Source organism: Pithys albifrons, chromosome 3 (genome assembly GCF_047495875.1).
Source record: "Pithys albifrons albifrons isolate INPA30051 chromosome 3, PitAlb_v1, whole genome shotgun sequence".
NCBI lineage: Eukaryota > Metazoa > Chordata > Aves > Passeriformes > Thamnophilidae > Pithys > Pithys albifrons.
The window spans coordinates 647,321-667,234 of record NC_092460.1 but is presented as its reverse complement, the minus strand read 5'-3'; the positions used below and the strand labels follow the sequence as shown (position 1 = coordinate 667,234).

The window sequence follows — 19,914 nt, the reverse complement described above, 5'->3', positions numbered from 1 at the left end:
GCACAGTGAATCTAATTTAATTTTTATCCCTTTTGTCGCTCTGTATTTTGCACACTACATTAGGCTTGTGTTCCAAGGCAGTTAAAGCAGATTTGTTGTGTGCTGAGCTGCCTCACAGTGCTGGCAGAGCTTGGAGCACAGACAGGCATCACGTAACAGATCTGCTATTGATAAGGGGGAGGCTTGCACAGGGTGAGGCCCAGAGACCTGGGATTCTCAGCAACAGCAGCAAAACCCCTGTGTGTGAGCAGGTTCCTCCAGCTGGAGAGCTGCACCCTGCACTGTGGCCACTGGAGCTGCAGCCTGTGGGGAACTTTGCAGGGCTCCAAGAGCTCCAACCGAATTAGCAGCTCTGCTATTGTTCAGCTACACCCTGATGTCTGGTTTCCCCTTCCCCTCTTTCCAAACTCAGGCTGTGCTGCCTGTGCTGCAAACTCAGGCTGTGCTCTGGCAGCCCTGTGAGCTGTGGAGGTGGCAGAGCAGCACTCGCTGTGGCCTGAGGTCTGTCCCTGCAGTGCAGGTCTATCCAGGAGAGCTGTGTGTCCCACCTCCTGTGATGCTTCTTGAGGAGCTGCACCTTAATCCTCCCTTTTAGACAGATCAGGAGTGTCCCAACATGATCTAAGTATAGCCACGATTGCTTTCCAGAAAAAAAGCTGCATTAATTTGTCTTGGCATTGATTTGGCACTGGTTTCCCATGTGCCAATCATTATGATACATTTCCTTTTCTATCCTCCCCTCATCACAGCAATAAGAAAAATCTGGTTTACAGTGACAGTGGCATCTCCATTAACTATTATTTATGTGTACACAGATCCATAGGTGCTTGAATGCCTTGAGGAGGAAACAAGGACAAGAGACATTTTGTCACAAGACACTAAGAAGTACATGGTATGAGAGAAGCTACTGGTTTAACAATACTAGAAATGTTTTAAAAATTACTGTGGACTTTTGATAGCTGTGGGTTTCAGTGTGAAGGGAAAGGCCACCTTCTCAAGGTGAGCACAGCAGTGCCTGGAGGGGCAGCCCTGGCAGAGGAGAAGCTGAGGCAGAGCTGCAGCAATCGGGCAGCCAGGGCAGGGGCAAACTGAGGCACAGCAGCAGCAATCGGGCAGCCAGGGCAGGGGCAAACTGAGGCACAGCTCAGCCAGGGACTGAGCAAACCCTGAGTGAGGCTGAGCTGGTGGGCCAGCAGAGCATCACTGTGCTTCATGCTGTGAGGGCCACGCTGCCCTGCTGCCTCCCCACTCCTCCCCATTCTCTTCTCCCTCCTGGCACCGTGGGCAGCACAGCACCCAGCTCTCCATGCTGCCCTGGCTGGGACTGAACCTGCCAAAATGGGCTGCATCTTGTAACTTATTCAAGTTAAAGGATCTCTGACATGGGGAGTACTGGGGTATGTGCCAGTGCAGGTTCCCGAGGCTCAGACCTCTCAGGAGTGCACTGCTCCAGAAGGGAAGGCTTCATTACCTGAGGGCTCTGCAAAAACACAGCTCAGGAATGAAGGTGCTGACCTGAAAATCCCAAGCAAAAGCTTGAGTCAGTCATCTCCAAAAGCACAGCCCACATGTTTGGGGTTTTACCTTCTCAAACAGACAGATGGGCCTTTTCATTCATTTCCCTGTCAGAAACCATGGTAGTGACCTTGGCTCCCTGCAGCAGTGACCGTGACTCCTGCAGGATTCCTGAGCCCCTGGCCTGTGGCACTGGGCTGTGCAGCTCTGCAGGGCTGGGATACCTGTCAGCTCCCACAGCTTCCCTGCAGTGAGGAGGACATGACTGCCTTGTGGGGCTCCTGTTCCACAGCACTGGCACTGCAGACATCCAGCTGGATGCAACAGCTCCCACATCTGAGGAGCAGAGCAAAACACATGTGTCAAACAGGAACTCAGCAGAGCTGTGCCAGCTGTCCCAGTGCCCAGAATCGGCGCAAACTGTTGCTGTCAGATCTAACTGGCAACCTCAACTGTAATACAAACAACACAGCCTGCCTGCTCCCAGGGACTCATGGCCAGCACTTGTATGAAAGGTAAGAGTTTGTGGAGGATTTCATTTAAAATAAAGGCTGGAGTGATCTTTCATTTCAAGTTTTAATTAAGCTCCCCTGCCTCAAAGCTGCAGAGAAAAATCCTGAAAAATGTAATCCAAGAGCATGGTAAAATCTCAGATGTCAAAGGCAAGAAAAATCCTGAGCTGCTGTTGTTTGAATTGTAATTTCATTAGTCCAAAGGACACAGCATGTTTTCTAAGGAAACTTGTGCTTCCCCAATGCTCACAGTCTGTCTCTTTGTATGACACATCAAATGCCAACCAAGATGTACATACAAGCCCACATTTCATTCCTCTCACAAGATGCTGATTTACCTGCACTCAGGGTACTATTTTTCCATCCTCTCACTCTTTCTCTCAGCTCAATGACAGCTATTTACAGAGCTCTTGCCATGTCTCAGGCGGAAAGGCCTCAGTCCCCCATTCTTTACAAAGCAGTCCCAAGCCCCCAGTTCCTGGGCAGCACAACCTGGGCTCTGAGGGCTCTCCCAGTGTGCTCAGGACCAGCCCCTTCCATGATCCCTGTGCAGTACCATGGACTGCTAGCTCAGATTTCTCATCTTATTCTCTTTCTGTTTGAGATTAGGTTAGTTTTCCCCCGGGACAAATGCAGATAGCCCAGAAATATTTACAGGAAAGGGCTAACAGTGGTCTCCAGCACAAACAGCTCCTTCCCTCCTGCTGGACTAAGGAAAGCAGTGCTGGGGGCCCCAGTCCTACGCCAGCACCATCCAAGCAGTCTCTCTCTCCTGTTTCTGTAGCCTTGGCATCCTCCCGTGTCCCCTTGTGCTCCTGCTCCAGGTTCTTCCCAGAGCTGTTTCACTGCCAGCATTTGGCATCCAGCCCTTGGCATGCGCTGAAGGGGGGGAAATACTGCTGACAGCAGCACCAGAGCCTGCTGCAGCCTCAGGGGGAAGCTGCTGCATGCACAGGGAGCTGGGCCAGAGCACAGGGAGCCCCATTTCCTGAGCACAACACCCGCAAGGTCACTGTTTCATAACCAGCTTGAGCCAGGCCATGGGGGAGCACATGAAACACTGCAGCCCTTCTGCTGCAAGTGCTGCAAAACAGCTACGAAAACTTGGCACCAACACCTCAAGATCTTTGCTCTGACATATTCTGCACTAAACTGAATCCCACTAATCCACAAGCAGTTTGCTGTGTGAGTGCAGTTCAGGCTGGAACTTGGGGGATGAGTTGCTGCTCCCTGTTCCCTCAGCTGTCACTTCTCATCCAAAACAGCTCCAGCTCACAGCACAGCCAGGTTGGAAAAAAAGAACCAGGTCATCAGAGACAGTGACTGAGACCTCCACACTCTCCTACAGTGTGAAAGCACTGGGGAATGGCTGGGTAAGGAAAACCACACACTGGGGACAACTGGTCCCTCCCTAAAGCTCACTGCCACCTACTGAGTTACCCCACAGGGTAACACACAACTGACTGAACAACGCTGCTATCCCCAGGAAGGGACCATACACCACAGACTGCTGGAAGCTCTGGAAGCTGTACCACAGTCCTTAAATACAACACACCTGACACATCACAGGCAGAACTGGCTGCCAAGGCCCACTGCAGAAGCAGCAAACACACAGGGGTAATGAGTGTAACGCTGTGGAGGGATTACCACACTCTCCAACCCAAAATCTGACAGACAGGAATTCTGGTGAGGGACCTGTATCAGCAGTAAATTGGATTCATTCCTACAAAGGGTCATCCTCCAGCCCTGTGAAATGGGTTTGAAGATTGTCATGTTTCAGAATTCCAAAATAACAAGCCTTGGTTCTCTGGCTTCACTGTTGTCCAGCTCAGACAAACCCCTGTCCCTGCAGAAGGGATTCCCTTCAGCCCAGGGCAAGGCACCTCCAGAGAGCAGGATGGCCTAGCCAGAGCATTGGGATCCACAGCCCAGATGCCTGACAAACTGGGGACTTCTGCCATGGCTGCAAGTGTTTTTGATGATCCACATTTGATGAAAAAAGTCTGTTCTAAACAGCCATGTAGTCATGGATATAGAACAAACAAATCACTAAATTGCAGGAAAACAGTGAGAAAATTTAAACCTGGAGTTTGTTCTGGACTCTGCTCCCTGCAGAGTTGCACAACTTTCCCAGTTTCACTTTAACATATTTCCATGATTTAATGCTAAAGAGCTGGGGCTTGAGTGAAGTCTGGATTCCCTGCACAGGTTGAGTTCAATGCTGTCTAACTCGGAAGGCATCTCCCCTCAGCCTCTGAAAAACCCAGTGCTGCAGAGTCTGTTCAGGGATCAGTCAGATACCTGCTCAAACAGAGCACTCACCACAGCACAGTAATACCCAGAAGTTCACATGTGAACCAGAATGTGCAGGGGGTTGTCTCCAGCCCAAAAGAGCACACAACTGAGTGAAGAATTAATACAGATTGGTGGCACTTCCTGAGATCCTGCTGGGGACTGTGGGTTTGCAATGGAAACTTAATTATCAAATCTGAGTTTTCATATTACTAATAATGTCTTTCTAAAATTATTTAGGATGAAGCTGTAGCAGTAAGCAGACGTGTTATCCAGGATTACTCCCTTTCCTAGCAGAAAAAGGGCTGTCCACCCACAGCAGGACGAAGCACACACAACCTCTATGAGCCTCTGTGAGCTGTGCAAGCACTGAGGCCCAGAGGAGCTGCTGGGTTTGGAGAGCAAGCAGCAGAAAATGCAGTGTTTGCATGTTGCTGCCTCTCCCCTTGATGTTCCCTGCACAGAAGTTCCAGGAGAGAAGGGCTTTCACTGCAAACAGGCACTTTCCCCATGCCAGCACTGACCCCAGACCAGCCAGCAGGCAGGAAGAGGAGGCTCCATGGCCAGGCACGTGTGATGAGTCAAGCCACAGATTCCAGCACAATGGTAGCCCCCAGAATAAACACAGTGGGGAGGGAATGGGAGGGCATGGGGAAAAGTCACCGATTTTTCTCCCATGCTCCAGAAGGTTCCCAGCTGGGCCCAGGGACAGCTCCCACCTGGCAGGCAGCACCCGAGCTGCCCCGTCCTCCCTCAGCAGCACCTGAGCTGCCACATCCTCCCTCAGCAGCACCTGAGCTGCCCCGTCCTCCCTCAGCAGCACCTGAGCTGCCACATCCTCCCTCAGCAGCACCTGAGCTGCCACATCCTCCCTCAGCAGCACCTGAGCTGCCACATCCTCCCTCAGCAGCACCCGAGCTGCCCCGTCCTCCCTCAGCAGCACCCGAGCTGCCCCATTCTCCCTCAGCAGCACCTGAGCTGCCACATCCTCCCTCAGCAGCACCTGAGCTGCCACATCCTCCCTCAGCAGCACCTGAGCTGCCCCGTCCTCCCTCAGCAGCACCTGAGCTGCCACATCCTCCCTCAGCAGCACCCGAGCTGCCACGTCCTCCCTCAGCAGCACCTGAGCTGCCCCGTCCTCCCTCAGCAGCACCTGAGCTGCCACATCCTCCCTCAGCAGCACCTGAGCTGCCCCGTCCTCCCTCAGCAGCACCCGAGCTGCCACGTCCTCCCTCAGCAGCACCTGAGCTGCCACATCCTCCCTCAGCAGCACCTGAGCTGCCACGTCCTCCCTCAGCAGCACCTGAGCTGCCACATCCTCCCTCAGCAGCACCTGAGCTGCCCCGTCCTCCCTCAGCAGCACCTGAGCTGCCACATCCTCCCTCAGCAGCACCTGAGCTGCCACGTCCTCCCTCAGCAGCACCTGAGCTGCCACATCCTCCCTCAGCAGCACCCGTGCCAGGCACCTGCTCCTGGGCACACTGTCCTGTGGGTTACACTCCTGTGCTCCAGAGGGGACAATCGAGGTGTGAGCCCTCCCTCCAGCTCTCCAGGTTGTTTAAGCCAGGATAACCCCAGCAGTAACTCAGGGCCATTACTGCAGAACACACACAGAGCACAGCCACACAGTCCTTGTGTCGCTGCAGCAGCGATGGCAGGGAACAGAGTCCCACTGCCACAGACACATTCAAATTCAGAACACAGGCAGACTCCAAAACCACTCAGTGTGAGGGGTGTTGTTGGTTATAAAAGCAAGGAAAATACCACCACCTTTTTTTGTTATTTAAAATGGTCATTTCCACTGCACTCTCTGTCCTTAAAATGGGGGTGAAGGTACCAAACTTTTAAGAATGTGTTCAGAATTGTCCAGGAGTCTGGCAGCAGTCCCAGTGTCAGCTAAAGCTCTGCCCAGCTCCTCTTGTCACTGTGCCTAGATGCAGAACAGGAACTCCTTGCAATATCAGCATTTGACTCCTCAGACCCTCACATGCCTTTCTTCTTTTCCCTCAGACTCCCAAGCGAGGAGGAAGCACAGACTCTTTTCTACTTGTTACTCTCTTGCTCATGCCCAGGATGCACAGCACCTCACAGGTCACTGTGTTCCATGGAGCACTGCAATAACTCTGCCTTTTCTCCCACAGAAATGACTAATGATGAGCTGGAAATAATTGACTGGCCTGGAACGAAGGTCTGAACAGCAGCTCTTGTGTATGGGCAGCCTTGCTGACAGGTGCTGGTCACACTGACTCAGAAGGAAAGAGGTCACAGCACTCATGTAGCACCACTTGGAACACAGCACCATGGATTTAGAGAAAAGAGCCTGAAATGGCATTTCCTCAGCTCAGAATCTCAGTGATGGCAGCAGCTGAATGTGTGGCTTAACATGGCAGACATTGGCCCATCAGCACAGAGGGACAGATCCTCGTGTCCCCGAGCAGGGTCACACAGAGGGTAACAGGTGAATTATGATACTGCAATTACGATACATGATACTCCAATACACGATAGATTTTGTGCATTCCATCCCAGAGAATAATTTAAAATACTTTTTCTTGGGTCTTGGGGAGAGACTTCATGATTTCATTAGTCTCTGTTCTGGCCCCCAAGTGACACTTGGCAGGTCTTTTAATATGCAAATGTGTCAATTTGATCGCTAATAAATTAGCTATTAGAAAAACAAAGTTTCACATCAAAGACATTAGTAAAACACAGCTGCAGACCCTGAAGATGCTCAGCAGTGTCTGTGGTAGCTCACTCAGGCACCTGCTTTCCTTACCTGACTGCTGCTCTCCTGGGAGTCAGTTCAGTTCATTGCCTCTGGGAAAGGGGTTCATAACACACACAGAAATGCAGTTCTGGTTTGGTCTTGAAGACAACTTGTCATATTTTCTTTAGTACTGAAACACAGGTAGGAGAGCTGCTGCAGGATTTGGCCACTGGCAGGAAACCGTTCTGTGTGTGGTGCTTGACAGTTCTGATCCCGGCAGCACAGCAGGATGATCCTTGATCCCTGCAGCACAGCAGGATGATCCCTGCTCCTCACCCTTCCAGATGAGGAGAGCTGGAAGTCAGAGCTGCTGCTGCCAGGCCAGGCATACAGAATCCATGTAAGTGTCTGGCAAACACCTTCACCAAAATATGCTGAAAATTCTGCTGCTGAAAGTAGCTCAGCAATCCAAGCTCGTTATCCCACTTGAACCACAGAACTCATCCTGGCTGTATGTGTTGTTGTAAGATAACACTGGACAAAACTTGGGGCTGCCTCTGCTTTAGCGTATTTTTAAGTTTCCATCAAAGCAGCCATTTCACAAACTTTCTCCAGTATGTTTATGACCCAAATTCCAGAGTTTTCATCTTGTATTTTCAGACTTGAATACAAGAAAACCCACACCTTCCCTCCCCCTTTCAAGTGAAAGCAAAGCGATGCTTTAGAGGACCGAGCAGCAGGGGCAGTGCCTCAGGCCTCCTGCTTGCACTAAACCTCACAGTGCAACCAGAACTGACAGTGGGAAATGAGCACAGCGCTGCTGCCCCTGCACACTGGGGTGTGTTTACATTCATCAATCCAGTGCCGGGAAAAGGTAAAGACTGCAGGATCTGAAGAGGAGGGAAAATAGTGCCTCTCTTCAGCTTCATGCAGACCACACTTGGTCATAGAGACACGGGCATGGCTGTGGCAGACAGCTGGGGTGGCCCCTCTGTGCCATCTGAAAGAACATTTCGCTGCTGGATTTTTCATGCCAAAGACAAGTCCGATGACAGAGGGAACTGAGCAGCTTCTATACCGCGGAGCGAAAAGGAAAGCGCCGCCGCTGGTGTGAATGGCTGGCACAGGGATGCGGCAGCAGCGGCGCCGTGCGGGGCTCGGGGGACACAACCCCGCACCCGGCTCGGTGCTCACTGCCGGGGCTCGGGGGACACAACCCCGCACCCGGCTCGGTGCTCACTGCCGGGGCTCGGGGGACACAACCCCGCACCCGGCTCGGTGCTCACTGCCGGGGCTCGGGGGACACAACCCCGCATCGGCTCGGTGCTCACTGCCGGGGCTCGGGGAACACAACCCCGCACCCGGCTCGGTGCTCACTGCCGGGGCTCGGGGGACACAACCCCGCACCCGGCTCGGTGCTCACTGCCGGGGCTCCGCACCCGGCTCGGTGCTCACTGCCGGGGCTCGGGGGACACAACCCCGCACCCGGCTCGGTGCTCAGTGCCGGGGCTCGGGGGACACAACCCCGCATCGGCTCGGTGCTCACTGCCGGGGCTCGGGGGACACAACCCCGCATCGGCTCGGTGCTCAGTGCCGGGGCTCGGGGAACACAACCCCGCATCGGCTCGGTGCTCACGGCCGGGGCCCGCGGGCTGCGGGGACAGAGTCACGAGCTGTCCTGGGTTTGGTACCGAGGAGCGACCCAGCGCTCCACCAGGGCAATCAGTGATCCTGTTCCATGGTGCGGACGCGCACGGAGCCGCCGCCTTCCCCGGCCCAGCTGCCTTCCCCGGATGTCTCTGTTACAGCCGCCTATTCGCTCTCCATGGGGGCAGGAACGTGCCTGGTGTCCGGTGTCAAACACACCCTGCGCGCCGGCAGGAACGTGTCCTGCCCGGCACCGGCCGCTCCGCTGAGGGGCCGGGGAGGAACCACGCAACCGGAGAGGGCCCGTCCGACCGAGGGCCCCCCGATCGCTGCCCCGTCCGGGCGAACCGCGCGCGCCGCCCGGTGCGGAAGCGGAAGGGGCGGGAGGAGGCGGCGGGACCGGCGGGACTGCGCGCCGTGGTCGGGGCCGCCCGTGTCCGTGTCCCGCAGCCTGCAATGGCCGAGGCGGCCGGGGACGCCGGGCTGGGTCCCGGTGCGGGTCCGGCCCCGGCCCCGGAGGACGCGGAGCTCGAGACCGTCATCGGCGCCACCGTCCCCACGGGCTTCGAGCAGACAGCGGCCGAGGAGGTGCAGGAGAAACTGGGCTCGGCCTCCAGGATCAGCAGGGACCGGGGCAAGATCTACTTCGCGGTCCCGGCGCGGAGCCTGCCACAGGTCTGTGCCCGCCGCTTGCCCCGCTCCCTGCCCCGCCGGCCCCGCGGCGGCCTCGCTGCCCTGCCCTGCGCTTCCCTTGCCCTGCCCTGCGCTCCGCTGCCCACCCCTGCCCTGCCCTGCGCTTCCCTTGCCCTGCCCTGCCCTCCGCTGCCCATCCCTGCCCTGCCCTGCCCTCCGCTGCCCACCCCTGCCCTGCCAATCCCTGCCCTGCCCATCCCTGCCCTGCCGGTGCGCCCCGGCCCCTTCGAGCCGCACGCTCCGGTGTCGGTGTCGGTGTCGGTGTCGGTGTCGGTGTCGGTGTCGGTGTCGGTGTCGGAGGCCGCGGCCGGCCCCGGTGCGGCAGCTGTGTCCGCCTTTGCCGCGGTCCGAAGGCGAGATGAACTCAAAACAGGGGAGGTTAAATCAGTGCAGAGGCATAAAGTGGTAATTCCCGCGGGGACTAAAGTGGAAAATCGCAATCTCTGGAACCCGGATTAAGATGGCAAAATTCTAACGACAGTGAGCACAGTCCCCACGACACACGGTTAGTAACATGCCCCTGTGCCTTCTCATCTCCTCCAGGTCCATCGCCTGAGATCCGTGGATAATTTATTTGTTGTTGTTGAAGAGTTCAAAGACTATCAGTTTAAAGAAAATAAAGTGAGTTATCCTTCATTTTCAGTCAGTTCTGTGGTTCGGGTGTTGTTTGTTTGGTTTTTTTATTTAAGACTGTTGTCAAAATACTCTGTGTAATTAACAAGTTTGTTGGGGTTTTCATTTGTGATATTATTCCAGTTCCTTTTTTGTGCCTTGTAAATGGAATTGTGGCCATGCTGTGTAACATTTTTTCCGTTGCATTGGCAAAATCTGGGATGATGGAATGCTTGTAGGGCACAGATACAGGACAGTGGAGTGTCACGTTGGTCACTTAATGCGGTCCTAGCTGTTTATTTTACAGATAAATTATGAAATTCTGTGGGTCTTGTGATTTTTTACTGTAATTCCATTTAGTTAGGGCAGGTATTTGACAAAAACCTGTAAGCTTTGCTTAAACATGTAGTGGGTTAATGTTTAATGAACTACTTTGTGAGACCTAAAAATAAAAGATAACTTTGAAAGGGATGGAATGACTTCAAAGCACAACTTCTTCTGTCTGTTAAAGGAACATGCTTTAAAAGATTTGGAAGATTTGGTTAAAAAGCTGCCCTGGACCAACCCATTGAAAGTCTGGGAGCTGAACAACAGCTTAAAAAAGAAAAAGACAAAACGCAAAAAACACAATCTGCAGAGCCCTGTGAGCAAGGAGAAGCTGAATGATGGTGGAGAAGAGGGAGGAGCTGACCAAAAAGACACTAATGACCATGAGGACTGTGCCCAAAACATTGCAGGTGGGGAACCTGCTGACAGCCAGGATACAGAGCAGCCCCAAGGGGTGGCATCCCAAAACAGCGGGGAGGAAGAGGATAACGAGCAATTGGATGCAAAGGACGAAGTGCAGGCGAGTTCTGGGGGTGGAGGCAAGTCTGGTGATGGTCAGGCAGCCGAGGGAGAGGGGAAGGTGCTGAAGTTCCGAGTGACGTGCAACAGAGCTGGGGACAAGCACAGCTTCACATCGAACGAGGCTGCGAGGGACTTCGGTGGGGCCGTGCAGGAGCACTTCCAGTGGAAAGCTGACATGACAAACTTTGATGTGGAGGTATGGTGGTGTGCCTGGGAAGTACCTGTGCTTCTGCTGTACCAGTTTTTGATTCTTAATTCTGATGCTTAAAGATCCTCAAATTGCCTCCTAGAGACTGTGGAACTGAAAACTGGTGACACTGTAGTTGGCCTCCTCTGAAGCGTTCATTTTCCTGGCATGTTACATGTCCTCAGATCCCAGCACTCGCTGGGGCTTTGGCTCTCCATGATCATGAGCTCTGAACTGGCCCAGGGTGGCACCTCTGCCTTCCCTAAGCCTCTGCTTTGTTCAAACACTCCTCTGGTTAGCTGATGAGCCCAGTGCAGCTGAGCTCGGGCTGCAAAGCTCTCTGCTCTCTCCCAGTGACAGCAAAGCCTTGAGCCCTGACTGTTGCTGCCTGCTGTAGCCTTTGAGCTCTTTCATGCTTAAATGTAATGTTGGTCCTTCTGCTTTGCTTTAACCTTCAGTAAACCTTCCCTTAACTCACTGTTTGATACCACTCTAAGTTATCAGGATGCTCCATCTGGAGATTTCACCTTCCCAGCTAATATGGTCTCTACCATGAATATGAATTTTATTGCTGCTTTGCAGACACTTTGCTGTGACTTGCAGGCCTTACCTGGCTTCTCCCCCAGCCTTACAAACCAAGCCTTTTAGAAGCCAGTGTAATTGTTGTAGCACTTTGGGAAGTCTTGTGTAAAAGATTCAGTGTGACAGAGAGAACATGTGGATGCTCTCACGAGTTCTGTCCTTTCTGGTTATAAAAATGAGGCTTTGCTTTTCCTCTCAGCAGAAAAGCTCCTTAATACATCACTCCCAGTTTTTAAATTGCCATATGACTTCCCATAAATATTTACCAGGCATACTATGGAAAACTTCCGAAATGCAGTTCAAGTTTTTTTTCTTTAGGTTCTTCTGAACATTCACAACAATGAAATGGTGGTGGGGATTGCACTCACTGAGGAGAGTCTCCACAGACGGAACATCACACACTTCGGACCCACAACGCTGCGTTCCACTCTGGCCTATGGCATGCTCAGGTCAGGGCAGTCCATTGTAGTATTCTCAGTTAATGAGTCTTTTTGTTTCAGAAATTAGACCCTTTACCCCCCACTGCTTCCTCAGAGGCCATTTCTGTTTGTTGAAAAAAAATTTAAGAAGCAGAGTTGCTGACATGATGTGCTTTGTAATTACAGTGGCTGTTTCCCAGCCAAGAAAAGTAAATCCTTGCTGTGTTAGCCTAGTTTCAAAATAGTGGATCACATTTGTGAAAGAATTTCACTATATTGCTGTTTATAAAATGGTAACTAGTGGATTGAAAAAAATAATCACATAAAGGTTTTTTTGTTAGAAGGGTAGGATCAAAATTATTAAAATAGTTCACTTCCTTAGAGAAATTTAAGTTTTCTTGGCTTTTCTCACCATACCTTGTCTTCTGTTCCTCAGACTCTGTGATCCCCAGCCCACGGATATCATAGTTGATCCCATGTGTGGTACAGGTGCAATACCAATAGAGGTGATTCTTCCTTGATTTTTTTTTTTACTTAATTAAACTTAACAGTATCTGCAGCTGAAAAATGTGTGTAAGTCTTCTTGGTAATGACTGAATAGCAAGCTTCAATCTCACCAACTTTAGAACAGATGCACATATACTAAGTGACCTTTTTCCTTCCCTAGGCCATAGCAGGAAGAAATTAAATCCTAAAGTATTTTGAGCCTTAAGGGTTCATAATACCTGTAACAGTTATCTGTTACAGAACTCTAAATTCCTTGCCATCCACGTGCAGTTGCTTTGTTGTGTTGTCATGTTTGAGTAATTCTCTTGTTTGTTGTGTTTTCAGTCAAGCAGTGTTGATGGTAATGTTGCTTATTATCGATTCTCCCCCAGGGAGCTGCAGAGTGGCCTGGCTGCTACCACATTGCAGGGGATAACAACCCTCAGGCTGTGAAGAGAGCAGCAAACAACATCTGCTCCTTACTGAGGAAAAACGAGAGTAAGGACAGGTGAGAGGAGTGCATGGGATTTCTGTTTCCTGCAGTGTTGTCTGCACAGAAATCCCCTTGGCATTGATGCATTTGAGTGTCCAGTTCATATTTTCCTGTTTATTCTTCTGCCAACGTTCTGGATGTCCCCAGTGTAAAACCCCTGTGGGTGCTCATGTGTGAGGTAACTGCCTTTGCCCTTGCAGCAGCCCTGCCCCAGGCGTGCCCTTGGACATCATCCAGTGGGACATCTGCAACCTGCCCCTGCGGACTGGCTCTGTGGACATTGTGGTGACAGACATGCCCTTTGGGAAGAGGTGAGGGTGCTGGGCAGGTGCTGTGCCTCAGTGCTGCAGCTTCACGGGCTCACCTGGCCAGGCCTGGGCTTCTCTCCAGCCAGGTGCTGAACTGGGCCCAGTTGGGAAGATGTGGGGGACCTTACGGTAAAAGTACAGCCTGAAAGTAACAGTAACTGTGGTCCTGAGTGAGCTGATCCCTGTCTGAGACACCAAGGTGAGTGAACTGGTTTCAGTGACCACAAAGGGCATCTGGATGTATCTTGCAGGATAGGGTCGAAGAAGAAGAACTGGGATCTCTACCCAGCCTGTCTGATGGAGATGGGCCGGATCTGCACCCCAGGGACAGGCAGGGCTGTGCTGCTTACCCAGGACAAGAAATGCTTTGCCAAGGTATGTTCTGGGAGAGAAAAATCAAACCTATTTATACTTGAAATTATATTGAGGAAAAAATTCTAATCTGTCATCATTACAGAAGATGTTCTATTTATGAAGCAAAAATTGGTAACATTTATCTAAATGCAGTTCTGGACATGAAAGGTCCCTTGATGTTGCTGCCATCAGGTGTGATTTAGAATAATAATAATAATGTTTTGTTGTCTTACCGCTGTCCCTTGGCTGGTTGTGGCTGCAGGCCCTGTCCCGGGTGGGGCACATCTGGCGCCGAGCCCAGACCGTGTGGGTGAACGTGGGCGGCCTCCACGCCGCCGTGTACCTGCTGAGGCGCACCTGGGACAGAGCAGAGGAGAGACGGCCCCGCTGGTGAGCTGGGAAACACCTCCAGAGTGTGCTCAGTGCCCACCTGGTGAGGAGGGCACCACAGAGCCTGGGGCTGCCAGGCCCACGCCCAAACAACACTCACAGACATAACCCAGGGATCAACTGAGAGCTGCCAGCTGTGCCATGGGCTCTGAAACCTTGTCACTGAAGTCACCTCCTCCTGCCACCCAAACTGAAATTCAGGAGTGATAATTAGGAATGCTTTCCATGGCCGGAGTCTTCTGTATTTTTCACTTAAATGTTTATTCCCTCTGCTTACAGTAGAAAACATGTTGGGACAGCTCTGAAAGTAACAGTTTATTTACCAAACTGTAGGACTCTTACCTGTATCTTAAAATGACTAACAGGACTACTGAGACTGCCACCTTGAAGGGTTCAGAGGTAGTGTTTCCCTAATGTAGGAATTTTCCAAGTTGAAGTTTTCTAATTTATACCATTGCTCAAATGTAAACCAAGAAAATAAACCAATATCTGGTTTTTATGGTCTGATAAGCAATTCCAATTAGTAAAAAATATGCTGTGCTACTGATTCTCTTGCCTGTTACCTCACCTTAGTGCTAATTACCAGTAAGTGTCTAATCCCCATTTTAATGTTCCACTGTCCTGGTTGAGGGGAGAACTCACTCAGCAAACCATCTGTAGTTACTGTTTGAGAACAGAGATACTTTGAGCAGTTACATTAAAAAGTTCATGGGTTTGGTGTCTACTGAAGACACATCAAGGTGGCAACGTTTGAATTTCTTAGGTGATTTAACTGTGGTAGTTATGTGCACAGTATTTGCAAAACTATATTCCCTGTTGACTAACTTGAAGTTGCAAATATTTTTTTATCTAATTGTACTGTGATTTCTCAAGCCTCTTACTCTGCTCATCAGAGGCTGAAAACACATTACTGGTTTGCCCTTTTCATTACAGTGTGTTCATGCTAAGTACATGTAAGTGTTCAGAGGTGAATTAACAAGTATTAAAGTTTTAGAAGTTTTGCATAAGAGATGAGTCTTAATTGCATTCTTTTCTGGTTTGAGTCCAGATTGAAGAATACAGGAAAGAGATGATGCCCAGTGATGTCTGAATAGCTCTGCTCTCTTACAGATGAGGATCTGTGTCTGAGTTGGGCAGTTTGAAGCAGTTGCTATTAAAGGCCACACTTCAGTTTTTAGGGAAGATTGGCACCAGACAGTGAGGAATAGCAGCTTTTTTCAGTTAGGACAGCCAGCCTCATTGTTTATATAACCCCACAGTGCTGCTCACAGCTGCTTTTACAGCATCAGGATCTGAACTGCACGCTGCTTCCATCATGTGAGTTTGCTGTTTTCCTCTCATAGAAGGAGCACGGGGCAAGTGACTCCATAAGGGTCAGCAAACAAACCTGCCTGGCAGTTGTGACACCTCCAGCTGTGCTGGGAAAAATGTAATTAATTAACAGGTGATGGTTTCTCTTGTGTCATGCTCAAACAATGTACACATTTCTCCTCACGAGCTGCTAGAGGGGTAGAAATTAGGAAAGAATCCCTCACAGCACCTTTGCAGCACTCCTCACCTCTTGCCAAAGGGCAGGTCTGTCACTGCAGTGTCCACATAGCCAGTCTTGTTGGAGAATATTGAGTATTGTAAAAGGAAAACCTGGAGAGAGGTATTGGGACATATGAGGAAAAGGCACTATCTCTGCTTTTATCACTGTAATTTGCAGTGACTGTGGAGAAGAATGTGCTTAAACTGCCTTTGCACACTCTGTCCCTGCCCAGGGTAGGGGGGCTGGAAAGATGATCCTTAACACACCTTCCAAACCAAAGCATTCCGTGGTTCTACACAACACTGTGTTTGGAGATGTACCTGTTACCACAGCCTTGAAACAGTAAAATTAATGCTTTGCGTTGGAAGGGACCTCAAAGTCCATCCCATCCCACCCCTGCCGTGGGCAAGGACACTTTTCACTATCCCAGGTTGCTCCAAGGGAATCCAGCCTGGCCTTGGGCACTCCAGAGCTGGGGCAGCCACAGCTTCTCTGGGCACCTGTGCCAGGGCCTGCCCACCCTCACAGGGAAGTTCTTCCATGGACCTAATCCATAACTTAATTTTTCTCATGGTTTACTATTTTCTCTCAAGTTTTACTATTTTCATGTGCGTGAGAGAAAGATAATACTGTACAGCGTTTGGGAATCTCCAGCCGAAGGACAAAGGACTGTTCCTTTGCCACCCAGAGGCGAATAGCGGAGTGACTTGGGAGCCCGAGAGGTGCGGATGGGGCAGGATCGGTCGGTGCTGTGGCAGCGCTGTGAGCCCCGTCAGGGCAGGGCTGTGCGCTGGGGCTGGCGGGGATGGGGCACGACAGATGGCGGGCAAAGCGCTCACCACGCGGAGGAATCGCTGCTGTTCGTGTGTGGGGCGGTCTGACGGGGCCGAGACCGCTCCCGCCTCAGGCAGGCCCGGCCGCGCAGGCGCCAGGGGCGGGGCGGTGACCGGGGCGGGGCGGTGACCGGGGCGGGGCGGGGCGGTGACCGGGGCGGGGCGGTGACCGGGGCGGTGACCGGGGCGGGGCGGTGACCGGGGCGGGGCGGGGACCGGGGCGGGGCGGTGACCGGGGCGGGGCGGTGACCGGAACGGGGCGGTGACCGGAGCGGGGCGGTGACTGGGGCGGGGCGGTGATCGGGGCGGGGCGGGGCGGTGACAGGGGCGGTGACGGGAGCGGGGCGGGGCGGTGACAGGGGCGGTGACCGGAGCGGGGCGGTGACTGGGGCGGGGCGGTGACCGGGGCGGTAACCGGAGCGGGGCGGTGACCGGGGCGGGGCGGTGATCGGGGCGGGGCGGTGATCGGGGCGGGGCGGTGACGGGAGCGGGGCGGTGACCGGGGCGGTGACCGGAGCGGGGCGGTGACCGGGGCGGGGCGGTGACCGGGGCGGGGCGGGGCCGGTGACGGGGGCGGTGACGGGAGCGGGACCGCGATGGCGCCGCCGGGGTCGGTGCCGGAGCCACTGCCGTGGCCGGGGCCGGGCCCGGGCCCACCTTGGCTCGGGGCCGCGCTGCGCTCCGTGAACTCGAGGGAGCTCTCCGAGGTCGTCTTCAACAACCACAGCCCCCGCTGCGTGCGGCCCCTGTGGCTGGACTTCCAGGGCCGGCCGTGCCCCTACCCCGTGCTGCGGCCGCGCACCGGTCGCGTCATCCACAGTTACCGCGGTGCGTGCGGTGGGGGCGTGGGAGCGCGGGGTGGGACATTACCCCTTCCCTTCTCTTCCCTTTTCTTCCCTTTTCTTCCCTTCTCTTTCCTTCCCTTTGCTTCCCCTTCCCTTTCCCTTCCCTTCCCCTTCTCTTCCCCTTCCCCTTCCCTTCCCTTCCCTTCCCTCTTCCCCTTTCCCATTTCTTTGCCCATTCCTTTTCCCTTTTTCCTCCCCTCCCCTTCTCCCTTCCCCTCCCCGCTCACACAGGTGCCCATGGCCGCGGTGGTGGCCCTGCCCAGGGCGCAGACGTGCAGAGCAGTGTGTGCCCCACGGGAGCCCCATTGCTGCTCATTAAAAGGTGCCATAACTGCTGCGTCCCCACCTTGTTCCCCCCAGGACACCTCTGGCTGTTCCGGGACGAAGGGACCGGCGATGGGCTCCTTGTCAACCAGCAGGAGCTGTTCGTGGCAGCCCCCAACGTGACCAAAGCTGACATTACACTGCCAGGTAAGGCCAGGACTGCCCGTCCCCCGGGGGAATCCTGAACTTGGTCGCTTTGCACTTCAGTGTGAGGATGAGTGAGGAATCAGGTCCCTGCAGAATTAGACCCGCTCAGACACAGGAGGGGGTGGTAAGGGATTCTGGGTAGAGAGCTGTGGTGCTGGACAGATCCAGGGCCAAGCCCCTCCTTCAAAGGATCTCTGAGGGGTTTCATGGGTTCCTCACAGCAGGAATCACGTGCCCCCTCTCTGGTGGGGGCTGTGGTGGGTGGGTGGGTGGCACTGCTGTGGGCTGTGCTTACATGCTCAGAGCAGCACGGTGGGTGTTGGAGCAGCACCTGAGAGCCCTCATGACCAGGTCATGCTGTGTTTGTGTTTGTCCCCAGTGTTCACCCTGAAGGAGAGGTGTCTGCAGGTCGTGCGCAGTTTGGTCAGCCCCACAGACTACAGGAGACTGGACATTGTTCGATCGTTACATGAGGAGCTGGAGGATCGTCCTGATATTTGGAAAGATCTTGAGCGGCTTTCTCTGGAGAGGAGTGAAGCACTGAGGAATGGCATTCTGGAATAACACGATTATTCACTTCAGACTCTTCAACAGCAAGCCACCGAGTTTGAGCAGTGAGAGTCACCAGGAAACGTGCCAAGTACTGATGCCTCCATTTAAAGTTCTGAAACTTGAACTCAGTTAAGTTGGTGATGGTAAGTCAGACCCCAGAGACTGAACAGCAGCTGGAAGTGTGCCAGCTTCCTGTGATTCAGGTCTGCTCCTCATTACATATATCACAAACCCACAACTCCAGAGGCCTCACACAGATGAAGCTTAAAGTTTGATATAGACTATTTCAGAACACTGCGAAGAGGTGTAAGGTCAGGGCAGCTATATGGAACATACTCATACAAAGTAACTTTCACTGTATTGGAAACACCAATTTGTTGTAAGTGGCAGGCCAGCACTGGTTTTGTTTGAGTCATTTGTTTTGATGGAATTTCCCTGCCAGCGTAGCCTCGGGGTGCCTGTGGGTCACAGCGTGGGTTTGTATGTGAGGGTTTCCAGCACCACCTGAACACCTGACAAACGTTATGTTGGTGGAAAGATGATGCTTAAAGGCTTGGGGTTTTTTCTGCCTCTTGCCTTTGCACTTACACAAACCCACATTGTATCTTCTCTGCGGTTGACACGTTTCTACTCACACTGTACCTTCAATGCCTTATTTGCCTTCGTGATTGGATTCTTGCCTGGCTGATCTCAGCCACAGAGACCAGATCCTAGTTTAGGAACACTTTCACAGCTGCTTCCCCAGGGGCCTGTACATTGTTCACCAGAGGTAAATGTTCTGAGTCTTGCCTTTTCCCATCGCAGTGCTGTAGTCCAGGTCATAGTGGGGAGCCTTTTCAGGGAGCATGGGCCCCTCCAGCTGATTGTGTCTCCTCAGGGCCAGTGGGGGCTGTGTGGGCTCAAACAGCCAGCTCACAGGCAGGCTGGAGAAACAGGTAACATTCCTTTGCCTGTATTCTGTTCCCTGCACATCCGTGGAATGTGTCCTTGTGTCCATGCACAGACTTGAAAGCAGAGTTTTCAGCAGACACATGAATTGTCCACCAGTAACAGATGTGGTGCTGCTCAGGTAGAAGCAGGTTGGCAGGAGTTTCTTTCCAGTTACACATTCTGAGAACTGCTGGGAAATTGAATCTCAGTGTATTTTGTAAATAGGGAATGTCTCCGCTGTTTGTTGACTTGTTTTTACTTATTTGAAGAGTGTGAATTAATCTTTGACATAAAAATGAAAATCCATGCCAGCTTTCTGGCTGATTCTGTCAGGTGACTCCCCAGTGCCTTTGTGTTTGTATCCCTGTCGTACTTGGGCAGTCGTTGTGGTTGATCAATAACAGGTACTTGGGACTGTACACCCTGCCCAGCCCGTTGCTGTGGGACTGTGCTGTGGCTCACAGACCTGTCAGCACAGCTTTGGGCAGTGTCTGGGCAGAAGGAGCTGTGTGGCAAGTTCTGCTGTTACCACCTCTTACAGATCTCTCAGAGGAAGGGCAGCCCGTGTGGGCCTTGGGAGCAGAGGGGTCAGTGCCCAGGGAGCTCGAGGGCAGGGGGGTGCTGCACTCTGCTCCTGCCAGCACCCGGGAGCAGGTTCCCTCCTGACACCCCTGGGGCCAAGCACTGTGATGGGCAGAGCAGCCCC

General features: G+C 52.8%; 2 protein-coding genes across 3 annotated transcripts; both read left to right on the top strand.

The window, feature by feature from the left end:
- Positions 1-8,891: 8,891 nt before the first annotated feature.
- THUMPD3 (THUMP domain 3 tRNA guanosine methyltransferase) lies at positions 8,892-15,055 on the top strand. Of its 2 annotated transcripts, none has more exons than XM_071550176.1 (9): positions 8,892-9,348; positions 9,910-9,987; positions 10,490-11,023; positions 11,915-12,045; positions 12,452-12,521; positions 12,894-13,009; positions 13,198-13,305; positions 13,554-13,677; positions 13,919-15,055. In XM_071550176.1, the coding sequence occupies exons 1-9, from the start codon at positions 9,130-9,132 to the stop codon at positions 14,048-14,050; spliced, it is 1,512 nt and encodes a 503-aa protein (XP_071406277.1). In that variant the 5' UTR covers positions 8,892-9,129; the 3' UTR covers positions 14,051-15,055. The 2 variants fall into 2 exon arrangements, with proteins under 2 accessions (XP_071406277.1, XP_071406276.1); XM_071550175.1 differs by having other exon boundaries at positions 8,918-9,348; positions 13,195-13,305.
- A 1,920-nt stretch (positions 15,056-16,975) lies between these two features.
- On the top strand, positions 16,976-19,538 carry LOC139669228 (von Hippel-Lindau disease tumor suppressor-like). The gene is made up of 3 exons (XM_071549661.1): positions 16,976-17,238; positions 17,616-17,726; positions 18,106-19,538. Exons 1-3 carry the CDS (start codon positions 17,007-17,009, stop codon positions 18,288-18,290), a joined length of 528 nt encoding a protein of 175 aa, XP_071405762.1. The 5' UTR covers positions 16,976-17,006; the 3' UTR covers positions 18,291-19,538.
- Positions 19,539-19,914: the final 376 nt, after the last annotated feature.